The sequence below is a fragment of the Protopterus annectens genome, chromosome 1.part0 (assembly GCF_019279795.1).
Source record: "Protopterus annectens isolate FY-2018-M chromosome 1.part0, PAN1.0, whole genome shotgun sequence".
Lineage (NCBI taxonomy): Eukaryota > Metazoa > Chordata > Ceratodontiformes > Protopteridae > Protopterus > Protopterus annectens.
In genome coordinates this window covers 951,863,508-951,891,368 of record NC_056725.1, presented here as the reverse complement: position 1 = coordinate 951,891,368, position 27,861 = coordinate 951,863,508, and the positions used below count along the sequence as shown (strand labels likewise).

At 37.8% G+C, this 27,861-nt stretch overlaps 1 protein-coding gene across 1 annotated transcript in view; it reads left to right on the top strand.

The window, feature by feature from the left end:
* ARHGAP18 (Rho GTPase activating protein 18) overlaps window positions 1-27,861 on the top strand; it is a 965,702-nt gene that overhangs the window by 522,632 nt on the left and 415,209 nt on the right. The window contains exon 6 of the mRNA XM_044064446.1: window positions 24,781-24,946. Coding sequence (XP_043920381.1) covers window positions 24,781-24,946 — 166 coding nt within the window. The remainder of the gene's footprint in view (window positions 1-24,780; window positions 24,947-27,861) is intronic.

The window sequence follows — 27,861 nt, the reverse complement described above, 5'->3', positions numbered from 1 at the left end:
CTATACATAATTCAATCTATTTCTATACCTCCATCTTATGCAATAACTAAAAAGTTTAATACTATCATTAAAAAATCCTATAGTATCTAATTAAACCCAGAATTTCTTTAACATACCATATGCATAGTTGGGATAATGCAGGCATTGCATTACCAAACTTAGAAATGTACTCAATTTCCTCAGCTATTAAGGCAATGTTGTATCTTATAGATAGTAAATATTCAGTAAAATGAAAATATTTTATCCTATCTTCCTCGCTAAATTTAAATAATAGTAATGACCATTTTAAGTTAAAATTAATAAATAATACATTCATATGGGAATTAAAGGAACATTTTTCTTTATGCCCTACCCAAACTTTTACATCAAATTATATTAATATGATTTTAAAATCCTTTAAAATGTTATTCATAGGTTCCAATCCTATGAAAATTGGCCATTCCTCATTTTCCCTGTAGCATATACACAGTGGGTTATCTTCTCCACAAAATTTCATAAAATGTCAATATTTGAGCAGAAACAATTGCTTTATTGGCATCAATTGGTAAAGAATAATGAATTACAATCCAGCAATACCTTATTGGAAGAAAATGACCTTGACTCTTCACTATGGCTTGACCTACAAGAAGGTAGAAATTATATTAAAAATAAACTTGATTTAATACCTTCTTCAGTTAAAAATTTAATTCCCAAATTCATTTAATACTTGTTCTCAACAGAACAATTTAATTAAAATTAACCTGCTTTTATATATATATATATATATATATATATATAACTATTAAATCAGACTTTGATATATTCCGTGATAATTATTTATTTATTTATTTAAATTTGTTGACCGGGAGTGTCCGACTGGACGTAGGTCCATTTTCAGCGGAGGCCCGGGGAGAAAAGCTCCACAGTTAAAATAAACAGACAGTATTTACATTGGATTACATAGTGATTAACAATTTACATAGCAATTACTTACAACATATTTACAGATGAAGAACATAGTACATCAGTAGACAATTAGAATCTTTATCTGTGAAGTGCTTACCAGACATTAACAAATGTTACAAGGAGAAGAAGTTCGTGCTGTATAATAAGTACTGGCTTATGAGCATCTGAGCTTGCTATAATCAAGGTAGTTAGTGGAGTGGAAAGAAAGGTAGTGGTTGGATGGGGTGGATGATATTAGAGTGGGAGTTGCAAGGGCATAGTCAGCATGTTTTTATTATTAATTATTGGAAGTATTTTTATGAAATTAATAACTATAACCCCTCAGATAAGGATAAATTGAATTTTCTTCAGTCTGCAGGTAAAACTACTACTTCACGTAAATGGAGAATGTTTACCTGGATATTTTTAAATAGATCATTCATCACTCCACATAAAATAAATAAGATGTTTAAAGAAGATATATCGTGTTGGAAATGTTTGGAGGTTCAGAATGCTGATTGGGCACATATTTTCTATGAATGTTCACATATGACAAAATATTAGGAAGATATCAATAATTTCTTACAAGCAATATTCACTGACAATTTCCTGCTTACAATGTCATCAGTTTTATTTAATTCACCAATATTCACTGACAATTTCCTGCTTACAAAGTCATTAGTTTTATTTAATTCACCAATTCCATCCTGTGTAAAATCAAGCAAATATTCACTTCTTTGATCTGTACTGTTCATAGCCAGGAAAGAAATTATAGAAATTGGAAATCATCACACTCTCCTTCTTTTCAAAACTTTAAAGATCTTCTCTTGGAAGTATCCAGGTTAGAATCATTGACAATCAAGTCTAGATATTCTAGGAATACAGCAATAATACAACCAATTGTTGAATATAATTGATTTATTTGAAAAACTATAGCTTAAATTTATTAGTCAGCTCTTATATATTTGATTTTGAATTGTTTTATTTGTATATAGTATACTGAACATTTTTGTACATAGTTCATTGTGTTTATCTGTTATGTTAGAAGTTTGGTTTTTATTTTAATTCATTATAAAATATGTTCAATTCTATGTTAATAATTGTATGTTTCAGAAATGACTTTAATAAAACTTTTTTCAAAAAAAGAAAATGCACTGAAGCATACGATTCCTTCCAAATGCATTGAAACTTGATTCCTTGAAAATGCATCAAAACTCATTTGTTACTACTTTTGGTAGTTTATGTGTAGGATTCAAGTTTTTGTTTCCTGCAGCCAAGGTGTACTGGGTTTGAGTCTGAGGAAATTTGCTAACTTTCATAGGTCTCAAATGTCCAGATATTTGCCTCACATTTTTGGTTTGTTCCTCATGAAATGTGTGGTTGTCTGTCTGGTAGATCACTGAAGATTGAAGTTTCCAAACAATGGCATACATTCAAGTTTCAGACTTTATGTTGTTCAGAAAATGCATGCTAACACAAATCCTGTTATTCTAGCAGCATTCAAAGTTTATAAAATCAATATGTAAAATGTGCCCCTATTTTTTGCCCTCTGCCCCCCCCCCCCCAATTATTTTTGGCTTTGTCTAGATTTCTTGTGCTAAGAGGTTGAGAGGTATATATGTTACGGTTCTGAAGCAAATGAAATGTGCATGTTGCAAAAATAATTACTGACAATTTTCACACTGTTTGGACATAATTCTAATATATTAAAAAAGGCAAAAAAATCTTATTTTGAAAGTTAGAAAACAACACGCAAATAAACAGGAAATAGTAGTCTGTGTCACCCAGAATAATAAACTCAGAATAATGTGCCAGAACTTCAAAAGTAAAGGAGAAAACAGACTGCATTAAAATGAAGATATGATTAAGCACAGACTTGTTTGTGTCTTTCGGCTTTTCCCGGTTAGGGGTCGCCACAGCAGAACTCCGGTACGCTAATGATTGGCAGTAGAGTTTTACATGCTGGCTTGCCAGGCCTAACGCACAACCTTCAACGAAGGAACGCCCATTCACGCATGTCGCCACACAGAAGACGCTGTAACTGAGAATCAAACAGGCAACGTCTAACTGTGAGGTGACAACACTACCACAGCACCACCAATGATTAAGCACAGACTAAGGAACAGTAAATGGTATAAAAGAGTTTAGTAGAAAATTAGCTGTAGACATCTCAGAAAGATTGCATCCTAGCAGGAAATGAGCTACACACATGTTGAGACAAATAAGTCTATGGCTAGTATACAAGGTGTCATTCTTCATTATAAAACATGGATTTTTGTTATTTTATTATTTTTATCCCAGCCTCAACACATATTCCTTTCTATGTTGTCCTTCCTGTATCCTGGGGGTTAAGGAAAGCCAGGCTTATAACAATATTCCAAATATGTTGCTAGTTTTGGGCTTTTGTCCCCACATTAGTTTAGGCTTTGTCCAGATTTGAGCGGTATGCTAACTAACACACACACACACACACACACACACACACACTTGTATTTAAATTCCACTTGGAAAAGTGGAAAAAGGAACGTCAGGATGGTGGAATGCCAAAAACGAGTATGCATCAGGTGCATGTGTTGACACACACTGGGAAGCACAGACAGAGCATTCTTAAAGAAGAATGCTCTTAAGGGCTCTAGCTCTAGTTTTAGTTCAAGCTCTTTGCATCTTAAATGCGAAAAGGTTTTAAAAGGCATGGCTGCACCTCTTTATTGTTTCCACTGGCAGACTGCAGCCTTGACACCCCCCCCCACCACCATTAGCGTGACTCTGCTGTGTTTTTTTTTTTATGAATGTGGATATAGAAAAAGCATGTGATGAAGTGTCAGATGCAGCTGTATTGCAAATGCTGTTAGATTTGGAAGTAAGCTCCAAGGTTTATGCTTGCATTAGTTCTCCATATAAAACATTCAGTTAAGAGAAATGGTGGGTAGATTTTTGAATGAGGAAGTGTCATGTGGAGGTGGATTCGTGATGGCTGACCCTTAGATCCATTACTAACTGGTTTAGATGTGGTTTGTGTTATCCATTAACGTAAGAAGAAATGGGCTTTTTTGATAATGTAAAATTCCCAGCCATATTTATCAGATGCAAACTATATGGTATTGCATGTAGAAAAGTGAAGTCAGGTAGAAAGAAAAATGAAAGCACATGTACAAAAATTTCTGGTCAGTTTGGCTTGGATGTAAACCATAACAAAGCATTGGGAGGTAGTAATTCAGACAATGACAGAGTATTTTTTTTCTTTTTTTTTGTAAAATGACTAGACATTTTCATTAGACAGAAATATATTCTTTATCAAAATATATGTATTAGGCATTGGCAACTTTATTATGCAAGTCTTTTTATGCCCTGAAGAGTCAGACAGTTGATTGGGATTTTTTATTTTAGGGGGGGGGGGGGGCTAAGGAAAATCACTTAAATCCTATCAAGAGAGTAATATTGTACCAGAACCCATGGAAAGGGGAATTGAATGTGATTCATCTTAAGTTTCATTTATTTTTTTTATCTAATCATTCATTTTATTCGCATTGACAATATTTTTTGGGTCAATATTTAGAATTTCTTTGGATACTATTAAAGGAGTAACATACATAGTTAAGGCCTTTGAAATAGAAGGCAAAATGTTATGAAGCGGGATCAAACAAAAATAGAAACTCATTGCAGACATTTCTGAGTCAAAAAGAAGAGTTTTGGTTGCCCATATCATATGCACAATCACTTTAAACCGATTGTGACAAGTACTGCAAGTGATGCATCAGAAAAATTTCTGATAATTGTAATGAATCCTGTTGTACAAATTCTGGAAATACTTAATTCAGCACTTAGGACAACAAAGACTTTTGGTGGGGGCTGGATGAAATATAAAAGTAAACAAATGAAGAATGAAGGTAGGGGGAGTCAATTTTTCTTGTACTTGTTATGTATGAGTATGCCAATGTTTTAAAGGAATTATTTCAAAAACACAAATATTCATGGTTTAGTTCTCCTAGTAGTTCATACATAGATATTTCTATTTGCTTTGGAGTTCACAATGGTAAACTTTCATCAAACAAACAAATTACTTTTTGGATGCATGTTTTGTGGCAAATGTGGATATTCATTATCATCTTATGTGTGATAAGAAATTGGCAAGTATTGGGGAAATGGCAAGTATTGGACATGTGCTCTGATGTTTTGAGACTTGCTTATCATTTTTCTTATTTTAGTGAGGTTTTTTAGTATATAACGCTGTACGTATTGCTTATGTCTTTTTGTAATAAGTTAAACATAACTCCTACTCTTTTCATTGTATGCCACGGAATCTTTTACATTAACATGAGCTGCCTTGATGCCAAGAAAATGGGGCCTCAGTTTAAAGTGTAGCCTAAAAGGTATCATACTGACAAGTTCAGCCATTTCTTAAGCTGCTCTGTGCTTTCAGTAATGGCAATGAATCTACATGCATGGTCGTATGTTGTGATAACAAACCCCAGTCCTCAGTAATGGAGAATAAATCTATGTGCATGGTCATATGTTGTGATAACAGAACCCCAGTCCTCAGTAATGCAGAATGAATCTACGTGCATGGTCGCATGTTGTGATAACAGAACTCCAGTCCTCAGTAATGGAGAATGAATCTACATGCATGGTCGTATGTTGCGATAATAGAAAGCCAGTCCTCAGTAATAGAGAATGAATCTATGTGCATATTCGCATGTTGTGATAACAGAACCCCAGTCCTCAGTAGTGGAGATGAATCTACATGCATGGTCGCATGTTGTGATAACAGAACCCCAGTCCTCACACACACACACACACACATGCAGAGCTCTCCTCAATGACCAGATATATCAGAAAGGAAGAATGAAAGCCCAGCAACTATGTCTAAGTATGATGCTAGCCTGGTTTCTGTTTCTTACAACGTTGATAGTATCCTGGCTCCTTTTATGCATCCTGCCAAAGACACTACTAAGCATGCTTGCCAAGTGCCTGTTTTTCAACCAGCTGCAGCTTAGGGTTTTGTCAGAGGAGAACCTGGCAATGTCTGCATTTCTGCATTATGTGTTAATTAGCAGGTGTGGTATGATCTTGTTATAGTTGACAATTCAATGAATTAATTTAATACAGTACATCTGTTGTTGTCCATATTTCAGGGACTCATGATCACTAACATAAAGTGTATCGAGAGTCTTCTGATACCTTGGAACTTATTCAACATACTACTACAAAAAAGGCATACATGCAAATCTGATGCAAATAATGTAGCTCATCTCATAATGTGATGTCACAAAGCCAACATCTCACCTCAGAGGTAAACATACTTTGCAAAGCAGAAATGCTGTTGCCAGCCCTAAATGCAATCATACATGCTCAGCCATGGATGCCTTCTAACCACTGTAGTCTAGTCTCTCCTAAATTCATCTTGTTAATAAAATACTTTTACTGACAAGTGGCTTTGATTAACTATAGTATTATACTGTATGTGTAATTCATTTTAAAGCTCATTGTAATAACCATGTGCCTCTGTTTTCTGCTAAAACCTTAAGCCTGTTGTTAAATCAACCTCACTGGTCCGGTACCTACTTTCAGTCTCTGGTCTGGTCAGAAAGAGAACAGTATTTGCACAGAACAAAGAACATAAAGAACAGCAGTTGTTTGGGCTTGGAAAAACACCACAAAAGCACTAGTACTTATAAAGTATTAAGCACACAGTTTCTTATTTTATTTATTTTATTTATTTTACATTTGTTGACCGGGATAGTCCGACTGGATGCATGTCCATTTTCAGCGGAGGCCCGGGGAGAAAAGCTCCAAGGGTAAGCAGATACAGCATTAAATAATACCAGCATTACATATTACAAACAGACTATTTACAGAGAGTACATAAGTAAGCAAGTTAAACAAGTTCAACAGGTTAAAGTTAGTCCTGAGCACAAGTCAGGATTAAATTAAATTACACAGTAAACTGGTTAACAGATTTTTACACATTTTAGAGAGAGTTAGCCAGGCTTGATACATTGACATAGCCAGTAGATGTAATAAATTCACTCTCTTTACAGCCACCTTTATTGAGTCCATCATTTTATTGTAGATACTGTATAATCTAGTCCTTTGTTTTGACTCTTGCAGGATGATCAGACTTGTGAAACTAGAACCAGAAGCAGGAGTTTTGCTTTACCTTGTTTAGTAACTGCAGAGCTGCTGTAAAACAATCTCCATGATGAGCATTGCTGAAATTGCATTTTGCAGTCACTTTGATCACATTTGAACAGCAGTCTTGCATATATTTCACCTGCAAGACAACAACAGGAAAGTAAAAATACATAAAAGTGTTTTGCATAAACACATATGGCGTCTGAAGTGTATTGGCAGCACATACTACAAAATCATGGATCTCTTTTTAACGCAAAAGTTTTAACCAAAGAATTAAGCTATTTTGATTTTTCTAGTAAAAGCACCAGTTTTATCTACAATAAAATGATGGACTCAATAAAGCTAGCTGTAAAGAGAGTGAATTTTGTCATTACATCTACTGATAAAAAACTGATACAGTGATTGATGTAAATTAGTATATACAATAGCATTTCAACATATCCATCCTCCCCAACCCTTTTATTCCCCATTTTTACACATAGAGCTGGGGTGGCACTTTAACTGTTGTGTGGTTAGCCATGCTATGTTTGTTCTTTCACACCACACACATGCATATGCAGTCACACCTATGGCCAATTTAGTGTGTCCAATACACCTACTGCATGTCTTTGGAATGTGGGAGGAAACTGTAGCATCCAGAGAAATCCCATGGGAACACAGGAAGGGCATACAGACTCTACACAGAAGTCACTTCAACCATGAATCGAACCAGAGAACCTCTTGGTCATTTTTGTAATCACGCAGACACTCACAAAGCTCCTGCTATATCAGCGTTCAGTTGTGGAGGAGAGTAAATCAAGAAGAGATGGTAAACAATGTAATATTTAAAAAATTCACTCACACACACACACACACACACACACACACACACACACACACACACACACACACACACACACAAACACGTAAAGCAAGTAGAAGTGGTATTAAAATACATTTATAAACAAACTGTATATGACTAAGCTGATGAAGAGAAAGCAAAATGTATTCTATTAGTTTGTGCAGTTTTGAGTGAGACATTCCTTATGATGGTCTGTCTAATAGTCTTCCAGAAAGTAAAAATTACTTCAGCTGATCTTTTTGAAACAAAGGAAATCAGAGGAAGAGGTAGGTGTTTTGTGGAACATGTTAAACTTACACTGTATGGGTGGATGAGACCATAGGATTCTAGAGAACCCAGACGTGGATGGAAGGCTATACCTATAGGAGGAGCATTGCATGTAATTTACTGAACAGGATAGTCTCAGTTCTGGCTTTGATACAGCAGTACACACCATGACATGACACTTAACATCCTCACCTAGCCTGCAGCCAACCCATTCTTCCACAGAGCAACTGTTGGATGCTTTCCCTCTTTTTACTATTCCTTTAAATCCCACTTGACAGCGCCAGTAAGGTAAACTTGGAGTGAGTGAATTTTATCATGGATTCCCATAAGTCTCACATTCCTTCTTTTCTATCTCACCTGCAAACATTATAAATACCCCTCTTGCCTTTACTTTTTTTTTCCAGATTTATGGATGACAACCATAGCCCCCTCCCCATTACAAACCAAAAACAACCATTCAACAAATCTTGGTCGTGTCAGACCTGTTTCTTGCTTCTCCTCTCTCTGCAGTCTATTTATTAAAATAATGTCCAATTTTAGGAAAGATAAAACAAAAGTCTGAGAATCCATTAGGGGTGCACCTTCAAGATAATTGAGAGTTATGGTCTGGTAAATGATAGTTCCTAGGTGTTGCTAACACTTCTATGCCTGTCAAAAATCTGCAAGTAATTAGAGAGCAGCTCTACGTGTGTGTGTGTGTGTGTGTGTGTGTGTGTGTGTGTGTGTGTGTGTGTGTGTGTGTGTGTGTGTGTGTGTGTGTGTGTGTGTGGACGTGCCTACATGTGTATAAATAATAACTTGTTTAAAAGACATTTACCATGGAGAAGCGGCACTGGAAGATACTGTGATTCGCAGAGACAGTGGTGAGAAAGTGGTGTGGCATACTAGGCCAGACACTCAGCTCTGCAAGTGGTCTGTGTGTATTTTAGTCCTTGTGTGTTTGTTTGAAGCTCATAACCATATTCCCTTTATGCTTTTATGGCCAGCATGCATTTTGGGAATTGATTATTGGAAAAGATTTGCATGTTTTTTCTTTTTGTTTAACCTCCTTAGTGCCAGTAATATGATTTGAGTGAACAGCCCCAATGCCATTTTTATCCTACAGAAACTCGTTGCAGAGGTGGGAATTGAAAGTCTGCCTATCTGTGCCAACCAGTCATCATATTCAGTGGGTTGGTAGTGGTAGGATTCAAGGACCATCTTAGCTAACTGTCCATGACACCTGGGTGTAACTTCGTCTTTAATTTTGATAAATGCAGCATAATGAGATCTGGCAAAAACTACATAATGTGAATAGAAAATAAATGGTTAAGTCATAAAAAATGTTAGCATCACTGAAGATCTAAGGGCTATGATCAGCAAACATTTTACCAATGAGGCAGCTTTGCTGGCATAGAGAGATAAATGCCCTGACTTCGACCCAATCACCTCATATTCAATTAGCAGATCAGGTGCCTGCCAAAGCTGCACTGGGCATATGGGTTTGCCAATTTTGGGTTACAGGAGATGGATCTGAGCCATCCAGTATGATGGCACTTCAGAGGAGAGGTGGCTCTGCAGGACATTTGATGACTAAGCTACTTTGACAGGAGCACTCACTGTAAGTGCCCAAGAGTGGACACTTGTATCAGAGAGAGCATTCAGGCTTCACAAGTGATGCAGGGCGGTCATCCCTCCAGCAAAAGGAAGGGATAGGGCTATACAGTAAGGCCAGAAATTAGCAAAATGACTGTCTATGAATCTGTTTGTCCCTCAGCCGATATTACTGTTAGAAAGTCTTAGTACAGGGGAGGAAATAAACATAGTCCAAAGTCTAATTCTGGAACATGTGAAGGTTAGCAGGCATGGGGGGAAAAGTATCTGGGGGAGGGAGAGCTTTGACAGCTGTGTTGCCACCATCAGTCCCCCTTTTTCCAGTTTTATGTGAGGCATTTACCAAATTCAGAAGAACATTTTCTGTACTTCATCTAAATCTATATGGCATCTCTATTTACTCCATGGAGACAGCTGTACCACTTTCTATGTCATCAATGCTATGAACCTATCAGACTCATGCAGCCCAACCTGCAATTCACCAGCAGGGAAGAGAGTAGTTTGTCTTTTCTTTGCATTCTTCTTTTTGTCCATTGCCTCAGATTCTGTCAAAAGGCTGGACATATAAAGCTTAAATGTAAGCAAATACAGCCTCAGATCTGAATATGAAAGCCTACAACCTTGCTTATGCAGAGCTAACAACTAATTTCCTACCCTAGGACAAACTGGCACCCAGCAACATTGAGTCATTATATGCCTCTACCTGCCATCTGCTACTTATGTTCTGTGTACCATGTTAGGATAATCGTGTCTGAGTTGCTTCATCCTTTGCTTCCTGTTGGTGACATTTCCTCATCCACGTGTTGTCACATGCTCCATCTCCAGTAGCTCAGAGTCTGTACTCTGTTTTTTACCTGATTGCGGGTTTACCTACTTTCAGTCTCTAAACTCTGTAAGCTAAAATTCATCCAAATTATTAGGAAAATCTTGTTGCATCCATGACTGGGATAAGCAACCTACTCATAGGACTTAGAATTTGGTTCTGTTTAATTTAGTGCTCCAAATCATTTGAACACATCTCAGGTGATTGCCTACTAATCACAAACAAAACAGAATGTACAAATATGTTAATAGCCCAAAGTGTTTTCATGCCCATTCTTCATTCCCTTCTGCCATGAATGCGCAAGGATGTGCCTGGTGTAGTACGCTGAGGGCTCTGTTCCTATCATATACAGTAGTGGTGAGAGGAAGCATGCCTACCTGATACCATGATGCAGGAAAAACTTCTTGGATGCACAGGGTCATTGCCTTACATTCCAGTTGCCTCCTGATGGGCATTGCAGGACTCTTCTGTAGCCTATCCCAGAAAGTAAAACAAAGAACTTATCCCCAAGGAAGCCTATCAAAGACCTTTTTAGAATCAAAAGTCATAATAATTAAAGTTTTCTTAATTGCATCATGTACAAAACACAGTTGTACCATCTGGTGCAATCTTTAGACTGATCTGGGAATAAATTCTGCCTGATCAAGACGCATTAGACTAAAGCTGCCATTTCTCTCAGTCCCCCTGCTAGAACTGATACATGAAGCTGGTATAAAACATAAGGATGAGGGCAAGGAAATAACTGAATCTGAAAGACATTTGCTGGGATTCAGGATCATGAATACAAACACAGCTTTGTATAAGTCAAGAGGAAACACTAAAGGTTGGAAGGTATGGAAGCTACACACTCTCAATCAAAGTGAGAATAAACAGGTTAATAAGAGTCCGCTTAATTCAGCTTGAAGGCCAGATGTTTTCCTCTCTTCAGAGTTACAGCATACCATTTGAACTTCTCATCCCTGGTGGGTTCCAGAAACATCTCCTTCTGAATGACAGACTGAAAGTACCCATGCCCACTAGAATGGTGTTGAGGAGTTGCATATTTGCCAGTTGGTCCAAGGATGCCATTATAGCCAGCAGAGTGGAAAACTGCTGAAAAACACATCTGGATATAAACAAAAACATTGTTCCTGAAGTCAAAATCTATTAAGTAATTAACCAGTCCTCATAAGCCTGAATGTTTATTATTGTGGTAGATGCATATGTTCTACCCCTATTTCTTTCAGCCACAAGGGAAAACTTTTAAATTCACTAGCATATGAGCTCAAGATTGCATGAAGAACATAAGGAACGTGAATCAGTATTTCCTTTGCTATTCAGAAAGTAAACAAAAGATAACAATTTCCGTAAGTCCCTGTATTCCATTCCTGTGCTTTTTGACCACTCTACTCCAATTCTGCAGTTGTGTATTAAGTAGACATTTAAATGTGCTCAAAAGGGAATGACACGGGGTCTGTGCAAACACAACATTTACCTTGACCGGAGATTTGGCAAGCTGAGTAAAACAGTTTGCAGTATCCAGGCTTTACTGAGTGTTTCTTCCAGAATAATAACAGTAAAACCACCAACTGTCAATGATCAGAAAAGGTAGAAAAAGAGCTTCCTAGAAATTGTAGTATCCCATTACCTACATTTTACTCATAGATATTTAATCAGTTTTGGATTAAGAATTATCTGTCTGATGATTGAATAGACATAACTCACTTTTTTTAATTTTGGAGATCTAAGAGCAACCAGCTCTAGCTTAATAGTAGCCTCATTTGTTGGTCAAGCTAATGAGGATAGGAACAGGATCCCATCTGGGAGAAAGTCATGGTTAGTTCTTTGTCAGGTGCCAGAATCCACCACATCACACATGCACTCAAGTCTCTCAACAGCAGGTACTGTTATGACTCTGTCATAGTCCATGTTGGAGTGAATGACTTGAGACGTCCCTCCCTGGACTATATGAAGAGAGACATGAGTGAGCTCACTGAGTGTGTGTCCCTTCAGGTACGTCCCCCTCCCTGGACTATATGAAGAGAGACATGAGTGAGCTCACTGAGTGTGTGTCCAGGCAGGTACGTCCCCAGCCTTAAGCCTGGACTATATGAAGAGAGACATGAGTGAGCTCACTGAGTGTGTGTCCCTTCAGGTACGTCCCAGCCTTAAGCCTGGACTATATGAAGAGAGACATGAGTGAGCTCACTGAGTGTGTGTCCCAGGCAGGTACGTCCCAGCCTTAAGCCTGGGCTATATGAAGAGAAACATGAGTGAGCTCACTGAGTGTGTGTCCCAGGCAGGTACGTCCCAGCCTTAAGCCTGGACTATATGAAGGGAGACATGAGTGAGCTCACTGAGTGTGTGTCCCAGGCAGGTACGTCCCCAGACTTAAGCCTGGACTATATGAAGAGAGACATGAGTGAGCTCACTGAGTGTGTGTCCCAGGCAGGTACGTCCCTGGCATTAAGCCTGGACTATATGAAGAGAGATATGAGTGAGCTCACTGAGTGTGTGTCCCAGGCAGGTACGTCCCAGCCTTAAGCCTGGACTATATGAAGAGAGACATGAGTGAGCTCACTGAGTGTGTGTCCCTTCAGGTACGTCCCAGCCTTAAGCCTGGACTATATGAAGAGAGACATGAGTGAGCTCACTGAGTGTGTGTCCCAGGCAGGTACGTCCCAGCCTTAAGCCTGGACTATATGAAGGGAGACATGAGTGAGCTCACTGAGTGTGTGTCCCTTCAGGTACATCCCAGCCTTAAGCCTGGACTATATGAAGAGAGACATGAGTGAGCTCACTGAGTGTGTGTCCCAGGCAGGTACGTCCCAGCCTTAAGCCTGGACTATATGAAGGGAGACATGAGTAAGCTCACTGAGTGTGTGTCCCAGGCAGGTACGTCCCAGCCTTAAGCAGCATCAACCATCACCCAGAATGATGCCTCAATACACACAGAAAATGACTGACTTTAACAGTTGGCTTAGTTTCTGCGGTCATTCCAGGGGATCCAGTACCTGACAGCCTGGGAAGATATGATCAATAGACCACGATGCTTTGCTAGAGATGGCCTGCATCTGTCTCACTTGGGCTTCAGGTTTCTTGCAAAGGTCCTTGCCTCCCCCTTAGTGCTTTTTTAGGAAAAGTCATGAGGTCAATACTACCAACATAAAAATCTCAACAAAATGCAAATTAAAGGTCATACTACTAAACGCTAGGAGTCTAAACATGAAACTGCACTCATTGCAAGCATTCTTAAACCTGGAAGATGCTGACATTTGTGCATTCCCAAAAACCTAGTTCAAAGCTGCGAAGAGCACCCACTCTTACCTGGTTACTCATCCAATCATACATTCGGACACCAAACTGTGGGCATCAAAGCCAAAGGAGATGGAGTTTCAATGTATTATATTAAAGGCACACACACTTGCAGGTTGATCAAACAGTATGATGCACAGTAGACACTCCAGATGCAGTTAACCATTGACAAGACCCTCTCTTCAAATCATAGCTAGCTACATACCCCTAAAATTGACTCAAGATGCCCACTCTGCCTATCTGGACTTCTTTGAATCTATCAAGATTCAACCCTTTACCCTGATCCTGGGCAACTTTAACTACCCAACCATAGATTGGAAAAAATACTCATGCCAAAACGCAAATGCCCATAGATTCCTCAATTTTATCAATGCAAATGCCTTGGAACAGCTAGTCGATACCCCCACAAGAGGTGCTAATATCTTGGACTTGGTATTAACCAACATGAGTAACCACTGCAGCAACCATACACTATCATCCTCCCTGGTAAGATCCGACCATAAAGTGGTCAATTTTAAAGTCTCCCCCTCCCCCCAGCTAGGGTCAAACAAAAAGACTTCTCCAAAGCTGATTACAACCTCCTGAGGGATGGCATAAACAGCTTCACAGCCCCCTACCCCTCTGTAGGAACTGGCACCAATGTCCAAATCTACACTGAAGTACTACATGAGCATTTATATAGATGCATAGAATCAAGAATACCTGACAGGACAAAATCATCCTCTGCAAGGAAAAGTAAACCTGCCTGGTGGACATTTGCAATAAATAAACTATATAACAAAAGGAAAAATTGCTGTCCAGGACCAAGAAAGAGCAGGTGCCCACTTGGAAGCTATCTCTCCTTAGTCCGAACAAGCAAATAAGAGCACTAGTGAAATCCTCTAAAGTGAATCTCTAGTCCAAATTAGACACATCTACTAGAGACAATCATAAGGCCTTCTTCACATATGTCTGCAGACTCAAAGGAAGCACCCAGATATCTTTAGAACTGGTGGTCAAGGACACCACATACACAAATGCTGTATATATAGCCAACCTACTGGTTAACAGATTCAGCAAAAACTTCACCCCTCTGTCCCCACCATCGGTAAATAAGGACATCCCCAGTACCTGCCCCCACTCCTTATCTCTAGGGAACAGGTCATCGCTGCCCTCTCATATGCAAAAAATACAGCCTCCATGGGACCCGATAACATCCTAGGCTGCATCCTACATGTAATCAGGCATGAACTTGCAGCACCATTAGGCAGGGTATTCAACCAAAGCCTGAGAACCGGCTTTGTCCCATTCAAGTGGAAGACAGCCACTGTCATCCCTTTACACAAAGGTGGAGCATCCACGGATTCGGGAAATTATAGACCCACCAGCCTAACTAGCCTGATCTGCAAGGCCATGGAATGGATTATCATGGACCTCATTAACAGGGACATTGGCAACCTCCAAACACTCAACACAACACAGTTTGGCTTTGTCAAGGTGAGGTCATGTCTGTTAAATCTTGTCAACTTCTTTGAGACAGTCACCAAAGCCATGGACAAGGGGAAGATGTTGCTCACTGCCTTTCTTGACCTGGCCAAAGCCTTCAACACTATTCCCCACTTGGGCATAATAGATAATCTCTCTCAACTAGGCATCAATCCATATGTTACCAGATGGGTAGCAAACTGGCTCACTGATAGAACCCACCTAATCAAAATAGGGGAAGCCACCTCAAGTAGTAAGCCCGTAATGAGTGTTGTACCCCAGGGATCGGTCTTGGGGCCTCTGTTATTCAGGATATACTTCTCTAAGGTCCAAGCCAGAACCAGTGAGCTATGGCTGCCCAAGTTTCCAGATGATTGTAGGCTGGGTGCGGTCATCAATTCCCAAGTAATGTGGACATCTTCCAAGAGGGTCTCACCCCAAACAAATGACTGGTGCTAGAAACATGGCCTCAAGCTGAATGCCAAAAAAATGCATCATCATCCACTTTGGGGAGAGTGACATCCCCACATATTATCCCAGTAATAACAACATCCTAAGCATGCAATCATTAATGAGGGATTTGGGCACCCAGGTTGATACCAACCTGACTTTTGACCACTATGTTGCTTCCGTTGTACAGAAAGCTTTCTACATGGCCCACCTCATAAGTAAGGCTATCTCATCCAGGGACAAGGAGGTCATAACATCCCTGTATTCTTCCCTTATAAGGCCAATTATTGAGTACAATGTCCCCTTTGGCATGTACCTCGCAAAGCACATGCAGCAGCTTGAGAGACCACAGAGGCTCCTCACCAGGAGAATCCAGGGCCTCAAACATCTACCCTACGCAGATATGGTAAAAGCCCTGTCTCTCTACTCAGTTTCATACAGACTCCTCAGAGGTGACCTCTGTCTGTCATACAAAACAATCTCAGACCTGACTTGATGTAACTGATGCATATCCGCAAATCAAGCTCCACGTGAGTAACCCGCATGTGTGATCTCAAACTGGTCTGTAACATCAATAGGACTTGTTGGCAGGACAAATTTGTGTCTCAGAGACTCCCACATCTGTGGAATAGACTCCTTCTCCATGTCAAGCCGAGTACCTCATTATCCCTTTTTAAGAACAACCTGGATAACTGAATGGGAAACTGAAAATACACCCCGTGGGATTCCACCTGTGTCCCTACTGGACAGGGGCTTTGGGTGCTGACGTGTTTAAACACAGGTTAAACTATTGGCTAGGCTTATAAGGGCCTCAGGGCCAATAGCCTAGTAACTTCCTATCATCCTATGATCTGCTTTAATGTCTACAGCATGTACAATTGCATTTTTGAACTCCATGCAGAGCAGGGTTTCCTTTGTGTATTATCCACAGATTTTTTTTTGGTTTTGGTAATAGCCTGGGATAAAGGTAACTTGTCATTACTGTATGTAAAGTGCTTTTGAGCAATATAGAGATTTTTCCACTTGTCTCTTTGAGTCTGCACATCATCCAGAGAATGTAATCCAGAGCCCAGTATTCTCAAATGGCACATCTTGGACACTTAAGGTTCTCACACACAACCAATAGTGGATTTATCACTGACATGATGAAATAGCATGGCTCATTTTTTATGGCACATATGTATGAACTGAAGACATTACATAAATTAGGAATTTTCTTTTTGACATCCCATAACAATAATGGCAGTCTACATTTTGCAGTCACTAAAGTTATCCACTCATGCTGTCTACCCATAGAAAATAATGAATTATATCAACAGGGAAAACAATAGCGGACTATAAAATTTAAAAAAAATCACAAACTGCTGGACCTGTCAAATAGTTTAGTAATAAAAGTAAGCATATTCATCTGTCAATATAATAAAGCTTACTTCAGAACTAAAGAAAATGACTTTCAAACATGCTTGTGCAAAATGACATGGTCACGATATCAGAAAACTGCTATAACTCAAACTTAAAAAATCCCAAGTACGACATTAAATTATGTTTAACATTCATAAAAAAACACCCAAAAGTAGTTAGAAGTATCATATTAATGAATGTAGTTTCAAAGCAAACACTTTTTGGTACAGGATATTTATTAGTGTTAGGGTTGGGAGGGTGGCCTAATGGTTAAGGTGTTTGCCTTACAAACACAAGGTGCAGGGTTTGAGTTTCACGAGGGATAATTGGCTAGGCTTAAAATGTCTCGCAAGGGCAATTAGCCTAGTACTAATCTATGAACCTATTAGCTATCAGTTGCCAAATAAGTGCTTTATACTCAGGCTTTGCATCAGTGTTCCCATATCAAATATTAACTTAACACTCTGTGGATGATGATCAAAGCAAAAGTACAACCAGACAAGGAAAAGAGTGACAAAGATAGCAGTGGAGAAATAATTGTCTTTTCCAGGAACAAAGCTTAAGTTCAACTTACCTCCCCACCTTTCTAAATCTGCCTCATGATTCAAGGAAGAGTGCGTCTCTGCTACTCATTGGCCAAAAGTCTTCACAGTATCCCTTGATGGTGCCTTCAGATATACTGTTTCCCTTTGAAAGCCTAGTTTGAGAAAATTCTGTGACCAATCTAGGTTTATGGCACTGTAGTTTTTCAGATTACAGGAATGTCCCACATACCTCTCTGCATCACTCTGTTTTTATCCATGGTCTCTATGCTAATGTTATCAACTTTAATTTAAGAGATGAGGTGAAATGGATATTTAGCCACTGAGGGCACTGCTTAAGAAATCAGTTCATTCCTCTTCATCAGGAGAGGTGCAGAAATAAATATTCTTTCAGTAGTCCCAATTTTAATGTTCAAAGCTATACAGCACTGGCCAGCACATGAACTACCACATGAGAGGTACATAGCTACATTGCTAAGCTTCAAGTAATAGAACAAGGAAGCCTGTAATCATTGCCTTGTGTATCAAAACCAAAAACTGACATTAGCATACATTCAGAGCATGTCAGAGAGTACATTAGGCTGGGCTTTTTCAGAACAGTGTGTGCTTTGCTGAATCCCAAGCCAAATATTTTCTTTTCATATTGCTATGAAATCCTCCTTGTCTTGACTAATGCCATAACATCCTTTTGCCCTAATATTCCTTAATAAACAAATTAAACAAATTTTGCATTTAATTCACAGAACTAGACATATGAAAGAAATTAGGTCATATTTAAAACCCCCTGGAAGAATATATTTAAATGAGAAAACACTCCATTGCCATGTTCTCCTGATACTTCAACATAGTTTAGCATATTGTTTATTGTAAAGATATCAAAATTATCATTTCATGCAAATTACATTTACATTAATACCTTAGTACTTAAATACAGTTAAGATGTATGGTGCTCAGTAATCATGGTAATGTGTTTATGTACCATATTTCATCAACAATTCTTTTTATGTGAAACACTGCAAGTTGATGTAGTTTTATTGCTTTCTCACACATGTTGTTGGCTATAACAGTGATTCATGTGCAGCAAACAGTGTACAAGTTATGCCCAACTGATTGCTAGCATGATATCTGAGACTACAGTCTGGTTTAATGAGTTAGGTACGCAAGCATAAAACATGTAAGCAAACATCTAGCAGTGGTTTGTATGAAAAGCAGCTAGTCAGTTACAGTTGAATAAATTATAAATAACAGTGCTGCATGTGTAATGTAACTTTTTCACAATCCCAATGCAGTGACAGAAGGACAGTTCAAACTACTTTCTGGCTGTTAAACTTGCCCCGTCATGTGAAGTGTTTTCTAGTAAGTACACTAATGTATGTTTGGTAATGTGCACTCTGTATTTCATTAATAGGCAGGCTGTATTGGGGAAGGGGCAAAACACGGTAAAGGGCATATTAAGCTATTCATCTGATTTTCTTTATAACCCAAAACAGAAACCAGGGCAAACAAATGCACACCTGTCATTTTTTTCCATTCTTGGTTTTAGTTAAAGTATTCAGTTTCCCCACTGGCAGACAACCCACTTTTTATTTGATAGACACTGTTCAGTGGTTCCTTACAATGTTTTATGGTCTGCGTTCTCTCATGGAGAGCATCTGAGGTTCTAATTCAGGTGTCCCATTTCTAAGTGTTTACATAAGCACGACTCATGTTTTGGACTTGTCCAACACTATGTTTAAAATAAAGCAAGGTACTTCATATGTGGGGAATAACTATTTTTTCCCCTTGTTAAAGCAATCATCATGCCAGAATTGGGCTATATGCATCAGGGTGTTGAAGTTCTACTTCTCCCAGATGTTGCATGGAAATAATATAGTCTTGAGAGAAGTTAAGTTGCAATCCAGAAACATCTGTACAACCCAAGACAGAAAGCTGAGCAATTAGAATGATACTCATTTTTTTATTTTTATTTTTCTGTGAAATAGCTCAGTTTCTTAAGTCTAGATATACACAAATCATTCTAATTTATAGACACATCTTAACTCCTGATCCTGATCTGCATGTTTCCCAGAAGCCTGCTGTACAATCTCAGTCTGGTGACCAATACTTTGCTGAGGTAATTGCTGCCTCATACAACAGCAAAAAATTCAGCTTACTGACTATGAGAGAGATGCTGTTGTCATATGAAAGGAGAGAGCATAGTATGAAACCTACATATCTGAAAGACCATCTTTTCTCAAGTGGCATACCGTTAAGAAATACAAACATTCAACCTGATACTACGGCTTTCAGTTTATCCTTGTTTCACACGGCATACTATATTTTTCTTTTTATTAATGTGCAATTTATTTATTTAACATTTGTTTACTGGGAAAGTCTGACTGGGACATAGCCCATTTTCAGTGCAGACCTGGGGAGAAATGCTCCAGACATATGTCTTTGAATGCGGAAGGCAACCGGAGCAACTGGAGGAATCCCATGCGAACATAGAGAGGACATGCATACTCTACATAGAAGGTTCCTCAGCTAAGAATCAAACCGGGGAGCCTCTTGCTGTGAAGCAACAATGCTAAGCACTGCACCACTGCACTCCCAACTTGAACAATTGCATTAATACTGCTGACATGCCTGAGAAAAGTTCCTCCATAAATGTACATGTTGATGTCATCATGAATTGTGATGTATCAGATGCATGCAGTACAGTGTTAGCAATGTATTTGATAATATGTACCAAGGGAAAGCTTACTATAAGCTCAGTGGTTAATTTATTTAGGTATTTATTGACATTTGATTACTGGGAAGGTCTGACTGGGTTGGAGCCCATTTTCAGTGGAGGCCTGGTGATAAAAGCTCCAAAGTATTACAAAACATTTTTAAGAACAATAATTTTACAACCTTTAAAAATAATACGAAAAACAACTGCAGCTTAAATAATTTACCAAATTAGACATAATGTCAAAACATTGGTTAAGAATAGATGCAACTTATATGTCATGATTTAATATTTAGAAAAACCTTTGCCAGTTTATATAGAAATTAAAGGTAAGTTGGTATCATACAAACAGAAATTGCAACATCAAGTGAGAGAAAAGCAAGCTTATGGCATATTTAGATAGAAGGGTGTCGAGAGAAATTGATATAAGTAAGGAGGTGAGTGAAGAAGGGAGAGTAAGGTGATGTAAGGTACGAATAGCAATTTCTTCATGTTTAGAGATGTAGTTTATCCTGGCATTGAGCAAGAACAGAACCAGCTTTTGGCTAGGAAGTAATTTAGAATGATTTTAAAGGATAGGAGGCAGGGTATTGACCTGATGGCTCCAGGTAAGGATTTCCAGGCCCTTACAACATGGTACGAGTACAGACAATGCCCAATAGTTCTAATAGGTTTGTGGGCAGACGGAAGTTTTTAGTCATTGTATCATAATGATCATCTGGGTACATAGTTTTGTCAAATGTTATTTAGTGCTGGACAAGCAGATGTTTTCTGGATAATTTTGTAGGTGTAAGAAGCTCTGTATATGTTACCTGATTTGAGTAGTTCAAACCAGTGAAGGCTTTTTATTGCTTTACAGTACTGGGTTCTGAAATGGGTATTTGATAAAAATTTAGCAACTTTGTTGTAGCATTGTTCAAGTTTTGATTTTTGTGATGCCTGAAGGTTAGGAAAGTTGGTAGTGTCATAAAGAAGTGTTAACAGGAGATGAGTAGTGACAAATGTAGCTTTAGTTGCATCAGTGTGAATGTTTTTGGCTCTATAAAGCATCCTTAGTTTTTGTTTTCTTTTGCAGTTTTGTTGCATCCATGAGTAAGTTTTTGGCTCTGCAAAGCATCCCTAGCTTTTATGAATTTTTTTATGCAATTTTGTATATGCAGGTCATATTTAAGATTATTATCAACTATCATCCCTAATTTGCTATGAGAAGTGACTTCAGTGGTTGTATTATCGAGTGAGAGGACTTCAAATGTTTTTTTTTTCATGTGAGAGGAATTTGGGGGGAAAAAGTGGGTCAATATTCAGTGACTGGAAGAAATTGCCAGCAAACAGCATTTCATTGAACACTAAATATCAGAACTCTGTGTTATCGAATGGTAATATCATTGAAACAAAGCCAATAAATAGCCATGGTTGGCCAACATGCACAAATTGGCAAGTAGAAATGCATTTACTGGTATGCTACCAATAAGGCAATCTGCCTTTTCCCTACTGTACTGCAGTCTAGGAAATCTGCCCTTTCTCCACTGTAGTACGATCTCGGAGTTAGTATATATAATTAGCGGGAGGTGTGGGAGGTACCTCCCCCTGCTAAATCCTCCACAATTTGGTAAAGCAGAAATTCTCTTATCTACTTTCAAACTCAACCAGAACAAGACATTATCCATCACAGTTGCCTGTTTGCCACCTGGTAATGACCTCTCTATTGCAGAAGATGACTTCTAATGGATGTTATTATCTAGCTTCTTGAAATAAATTATATTGTGTGATTTTAATATTGACTGGCTGTCTCTCTCCTCTGATTCACCTAGCCATTCAATAAATCCCTGTGATCTCTTACAGCTAATCACCATTCCCACCCTTTATAATAAACACAACATTAATTGATTTGATTCTTACCTCTATGCCTCATAAAATCTTTACCTCAGGTACCTTTGCAGACATCTTAAGTGATCAGCTCCCTGCCTACTTAATAAGAATGCAAACTAGTATTCAAAAGTTGACACATTTTGGTATAACATTTAACCTCTCCGATTTCAACAGACTCCTTTATCTGTTATCTAAAACTGTATAACTGAACTACTCTAAAATATCTTCCACTAGGTACTCTTTATAATTCTTCTTTCATGAACATCTTAAATGAACTTGCTGTGTACAGAAAAAAAGTGAGTTAGAGCCAAACCTGTCTTCTGGTTGTCTCAAAATATAAACAACTTAAGAGGCTTGTAGACAGAGCTTGGACTACATGGTTATCCAATAAAACAATAACAAATCTCCAAAGGTTCAAACAACATAGAAACCAAAACAAAATCAAATTAAGTTACATAAAAAAACAATCTGTACTGACCTGCAATATAAAAACTAATCTCAAAAAATGCTGGTCCTCTCTAAACCAGCTGCACAATCCCCACCACAGCACTCAACCATCTCCAACAACAACTCTACAAACTTTGTTAATGTTTCAACTCCCGTTTTTATTTGGTCCATCTCATCACTACTCCAAAATTCTCCTAATATCAACAACCAGACAAGCGTACCATCTACCATTCCTCTTATTAACCTTTCCTTCCGAGCAGTCCCCACTACTTTCAATAAAAAAAAGAAAAAAACAAATATTGCTTAAATTGAAGCCCATTGCCTTATCCCCAATAACCTGTATGATGAATGTGTTAAGATAGCTTTAGAAGCAATAGACTACAGTTATTCCATCAGTGAAGCATATGTGCCCTCATCCTCTGAAAAAAAAAGTCACATTCTTCCCCTCCTCAAAGGAGGGCATTCAACAGAACTCAACAGAACTCAAATTACAGGTCCATTGCTATTCTCTCTCCCCCCTATTAAAAATACTCGTGAAATTTCTCCAGTGCCATCTGTTATATTACCTCACAAACAATAGCCTTCTCTCTTCATCTCAGCATGGCTTGTGTCCACACCAGAGTACCTCTACCATTTGACTTAGTTTCACCAATAAAGTAAACACAAATAGGAATGGTGGAAACCAAGTGTCTTCCCTCTTCCTTAACTTATCACAGCTTTTCCTACACAAACTCTATAACTTAGGACTTGAGACAACTGCTATATGATGGTTCTTTAGCTTTGTCAAAAATAGGTCTGAAGCAGTCAAGTGCCAAAAAGAAATCTCATTCTTCCTCTCTGTCCCATTAATCGGACAAATGCCTATTGTGTGTATCCAAACCCAACATTTCTGCTGACAAATCACTACTCCACCACCCCCTCGCTATATTCTGAAATTTCATTCCTCTAGCTGTATGACCAGAACACTCCCTAAAATCATTTAAAACTCAAATAAAGTCCTACCCAATTAGTTACCAGCTTGCACGTGTGATATTCCAGGATAATTTCTCTCTCCTACTACTACAAATCCTTACTAACTCTTACCACCCTTTTATGTAATTGGCCATAATACAGTGACTCCTTCACATTTTCTAAATATCTGACTATCTCCTACCCCTCTCCATGACTTTCTGTATCTCACGTAGATGCTTTTTTTACTTGGACCGCCTTCATCCATCTTCATCTTATAATTCCTTCACTGTCTGCTACTTTATATCCAATTACACCTAATTCCTTTTGAAAAACTAAATTCTTATAAAGTTTGATATTAACTAATATCTTACTGTATTTTAGTTTTATCTGTGATATCATTATTTTATGTATGCATCTTTATTATGTAAATCTTGAATAACTTTTACTCATTCTGTAAAACACAGCATTTCTCCATGGGCCTCTGTTGAAAATAGGACCTCGGCCCAGTCGGACTTTCCTAGTAAACAAAAACAATATATAAATAAATATACGCTAAACTTTATACTGCATTTGCAAGTATCGTATGTGCTTGTGCATGGTTCACTCAGAAGGATAAAGAAATACATTATCTAACGATTACTGTTTAGATTTCAGCTTTAAGTGTACAGATGATGCTGATTTATTGCCAGACTCAGGTACTCACCATTACTGATTTATCCAGTGGGAAGTGTTAAGTAACTGAGTTAGTGGTGTTTTGCCCAGGATTTTGTAGTCTTATGTTCTTTTGTGATCATCCAAGGAAAGTATCCTAAATACCAAAAAGACTGTGGGAAATATGTAATGCTAAAATTGAAAAGCCAAACATATCTTAGGGAATGTGACTATACTGCCATTTTACTTTATTAAAAGCATGCAGAAGTAATTCCTAAGCAGTGGTGTATGATCTAGAACTTTAAACAATCTTGCTATAGTAAAGAGTTTATTTATAATGGGAGCTAAGTGCAACACCATTGAATTTACAGGATAGCAATCTTACTGGTTGTGTATGCTATTTTTTATGTGATTATTGTAGAATTTCAGATTGCAACAAGATAAAACGGGAACAACAAAAGTCGGTGACCTGGCTCCACAAGATATGGCAAAGGTTCACTCCTTAGCACTGATTGAATTAACTGCACTTTATGATATACTTGGAACAGAGTTCAAGCACCAGAAAGCCATGAAGATCAAAACAAAAGGTAAACCTCTCTTCAATTTTAAATAAAAAAGTACTTTAATTTTTCATTTAAGTTATTAATTTTCTTATTAACATGCTACAATACTGAGTGAAGTATCACTTGCAATATTAATCTATTATTTTGTGACTTGTTAATCCAGCACTCTGCAGAAACCATTGTATTTATTTGCTACTTACTTTGCTGACTTGAATAGTAATGGTACTCATGCCAACTGTGGATTATTTCTTCAGGACACCAGGGAAATTCCCATATTCTTTTTTTTGAGGAGCTTCTGGTTGAAGTGGGAGGAACTTGGGCTGGCAGAGCAGTTTCCAGTCCTTAATGATAATCCAGTTCTTAATTAAGAGATTGTGGTAGTTGCTTTTGACAGTGAAGATCTTGACTTAACTGTAAAAAAGACAGTGTTTATGCAGTCTGAAGACTTCTATTTAAGTTGTTGATCAGAACCTGACTAGAACCTGGGCACATGGTAGTAGAAGAATTGTTTTACTTTTGATGTATGTTGCAAACATTCCTTTGCTCCAGACAGACATTATTCATGATACAAGATTTTGATACTGCTTTTATTATTTTATAATATAGGAGCTACCATAAATGCTGGGAGAGAGAAGTTAAGTTTCATTTGTAGTGTTTTGAAAAAAATTATGAAAAGATATGATGAATGTCATGGAAATAATTTAATTAATATAAGTTGACTGTTATTAAAGACAGAACTGTATATAATTTTTCAGAGCCGACAAGATTATGGATGTATTTTGGACTCTGTATGGGAGATAAAATGTGTTTCAGCTGCCCCTTGAAAGGGATTCCAGTATATCTTTTGGTAAAAGATAAGATATTTAGAGAATGTATGCTGTATATGCTGTACTTTCTTTACCTTTCAACAGATGTTTAAATATAAAAAAGTGTTGGTATTTTATTTCATAAAGTTTTGATTCTAAATAGGTAATACAAGTTGCATTTGCAAATCCAATGTGCAGTTCATCTTTTCTTCACCATTAGACCTTTCTGAGCAAATAGATGAGCGGGCTGATTTAGAGTGTTTAGTAATGCGCCTTTGAAGAAAAGCATGTGCTGCCCCTAACAAATGTTCTCTCTCTATGAGAACTGTCAGGATCTTAAATGTGCAAGTACAGAGTTTACTTACGAAGGTGACCACAAAAAGATAAGAAAAGAAAGCTCTCCAAGTCAGAAAATTTCAATCACATCTTGAAGAGGGTTCTTTTAGTAAAAGTGTTTTTTAATATGAAATTGAAACCCAGAGGGGTGCAACATGCAAAGATTAATATCTCTGTGAGAAAGTAGCCTTTGAAAAGTATCATGAACATTGGAAACACTGCTGATTGCCTTCCCATCTTTGAAAGTGAATAAAGAGTAAAGAGTAACAAGAGAGGAAAGAAAATGAATTTACCTATGTATCAAACAACCCTTTCAAGTATGACAGACTTTTGAGGTGCATGCTGGCCCAGAATCCATTGTCAGACTTCAGGTCCATATTGAAGGTTCATGCTGAAGATTAAGGATCAGGACAGGAATGTTTGATGTTGCATAGCTGACCAGCAATTAGAATGTGAAACTTAAAATTTTCCCAGTGTCGTGTCATGGAGGCCAGATTTGGAAGGTGAATTCTCCATTTTCCTAAAATTTTTCCTCTCCTCCAAGTTTGTTAAATCTCAAATTTGTAATTTATGTATTTGCATATATACGTATACATGGATTCACTTCAGAATCTCTAAAGCCCAAAATCTCAAATTTCAAAATCCTGAGACCAAAATCTCTAAAGCTCAAAATGTTGAAAATTCAAAATACTGAATCTCATAATGTCATAAAAAACACAGGACACCAACACTTACCATATTCCAGCACAACTACATACGGAAACAAATACAAAGCAAACTATATTACACTTCTCCAAATATAAGCACCCCCCACACCCCTTGCTACTTAAATATATCAACTCCAAGACTGCACTTTACTATACTAAGATGAGTTATGTTGTAGTGTAGCAAGTTAGAAGGGAACATGAGTAAGGCTACAACAGGCAGTCATGAAGCACGTAATGGTATATTTGCTATTTTGTTCTGTGTAGTGCGATCGTGGAGTTGATGTATTTAAACAGCAGGGGTGCATGGGGGCTTGCCCCCCTGGTTATAATTGATGAAGTGTAATATGTTACTGTATGTAGTTGTTCTGGAATATAGTATAGTATAGATTTTGGTCTCTGGATTTTGAAATGTGAGATTTTGGGCTTTAGAGATTCTGAAGTGAGTCTGTATAAATATATATGTGAGTGTGTGTGTGTGTGTGTGTGTGTGTGTGGGATACATCCAGAATATCAAGCATTCTGAATATTGAAACACAAAGGATTGATGGAAAAATATCAAATTAAAGAACCTCAATGTTTTTTCCATTTGTAAAAAAGCTATCAGTGTGTTGCTCAAGATCGTGATACAGTAGGACTAAGTTTTTGCTCAGAGTTGATCTATGTAAGTAGCAGGGATCTTACCCATGGATAGAACATTTTATTTGTTGTGGTCCACGTTTTGAGTTCTACATTTTTCCATTATAATTTGTGTATTGATATTCAGAAATTTCAGTGTTCTAAATTTATTCCGTGTGTGTGTGTGTGTGTGTGTGTGTGTGTGTGTGTGTGTGTGTGTGTGTGTTTATGTGTGTGTGTGTGTATGTATATATATATATATATATATATATATATATATATATATATATATATACATAAAATATATATATATGGGTCTACTTTGTTTCATTGAATCTCATTTCATCGCGACCACTTCGCTGAAAACACAAAGTACTGAAAAAGCATTTCACTGAATCTCATTTCACTGAACTGAACTTAGTATATATGGTACTGTGTAGGGTACTGTAAGGCAGCTAAAAGGTGTATGCCCTTT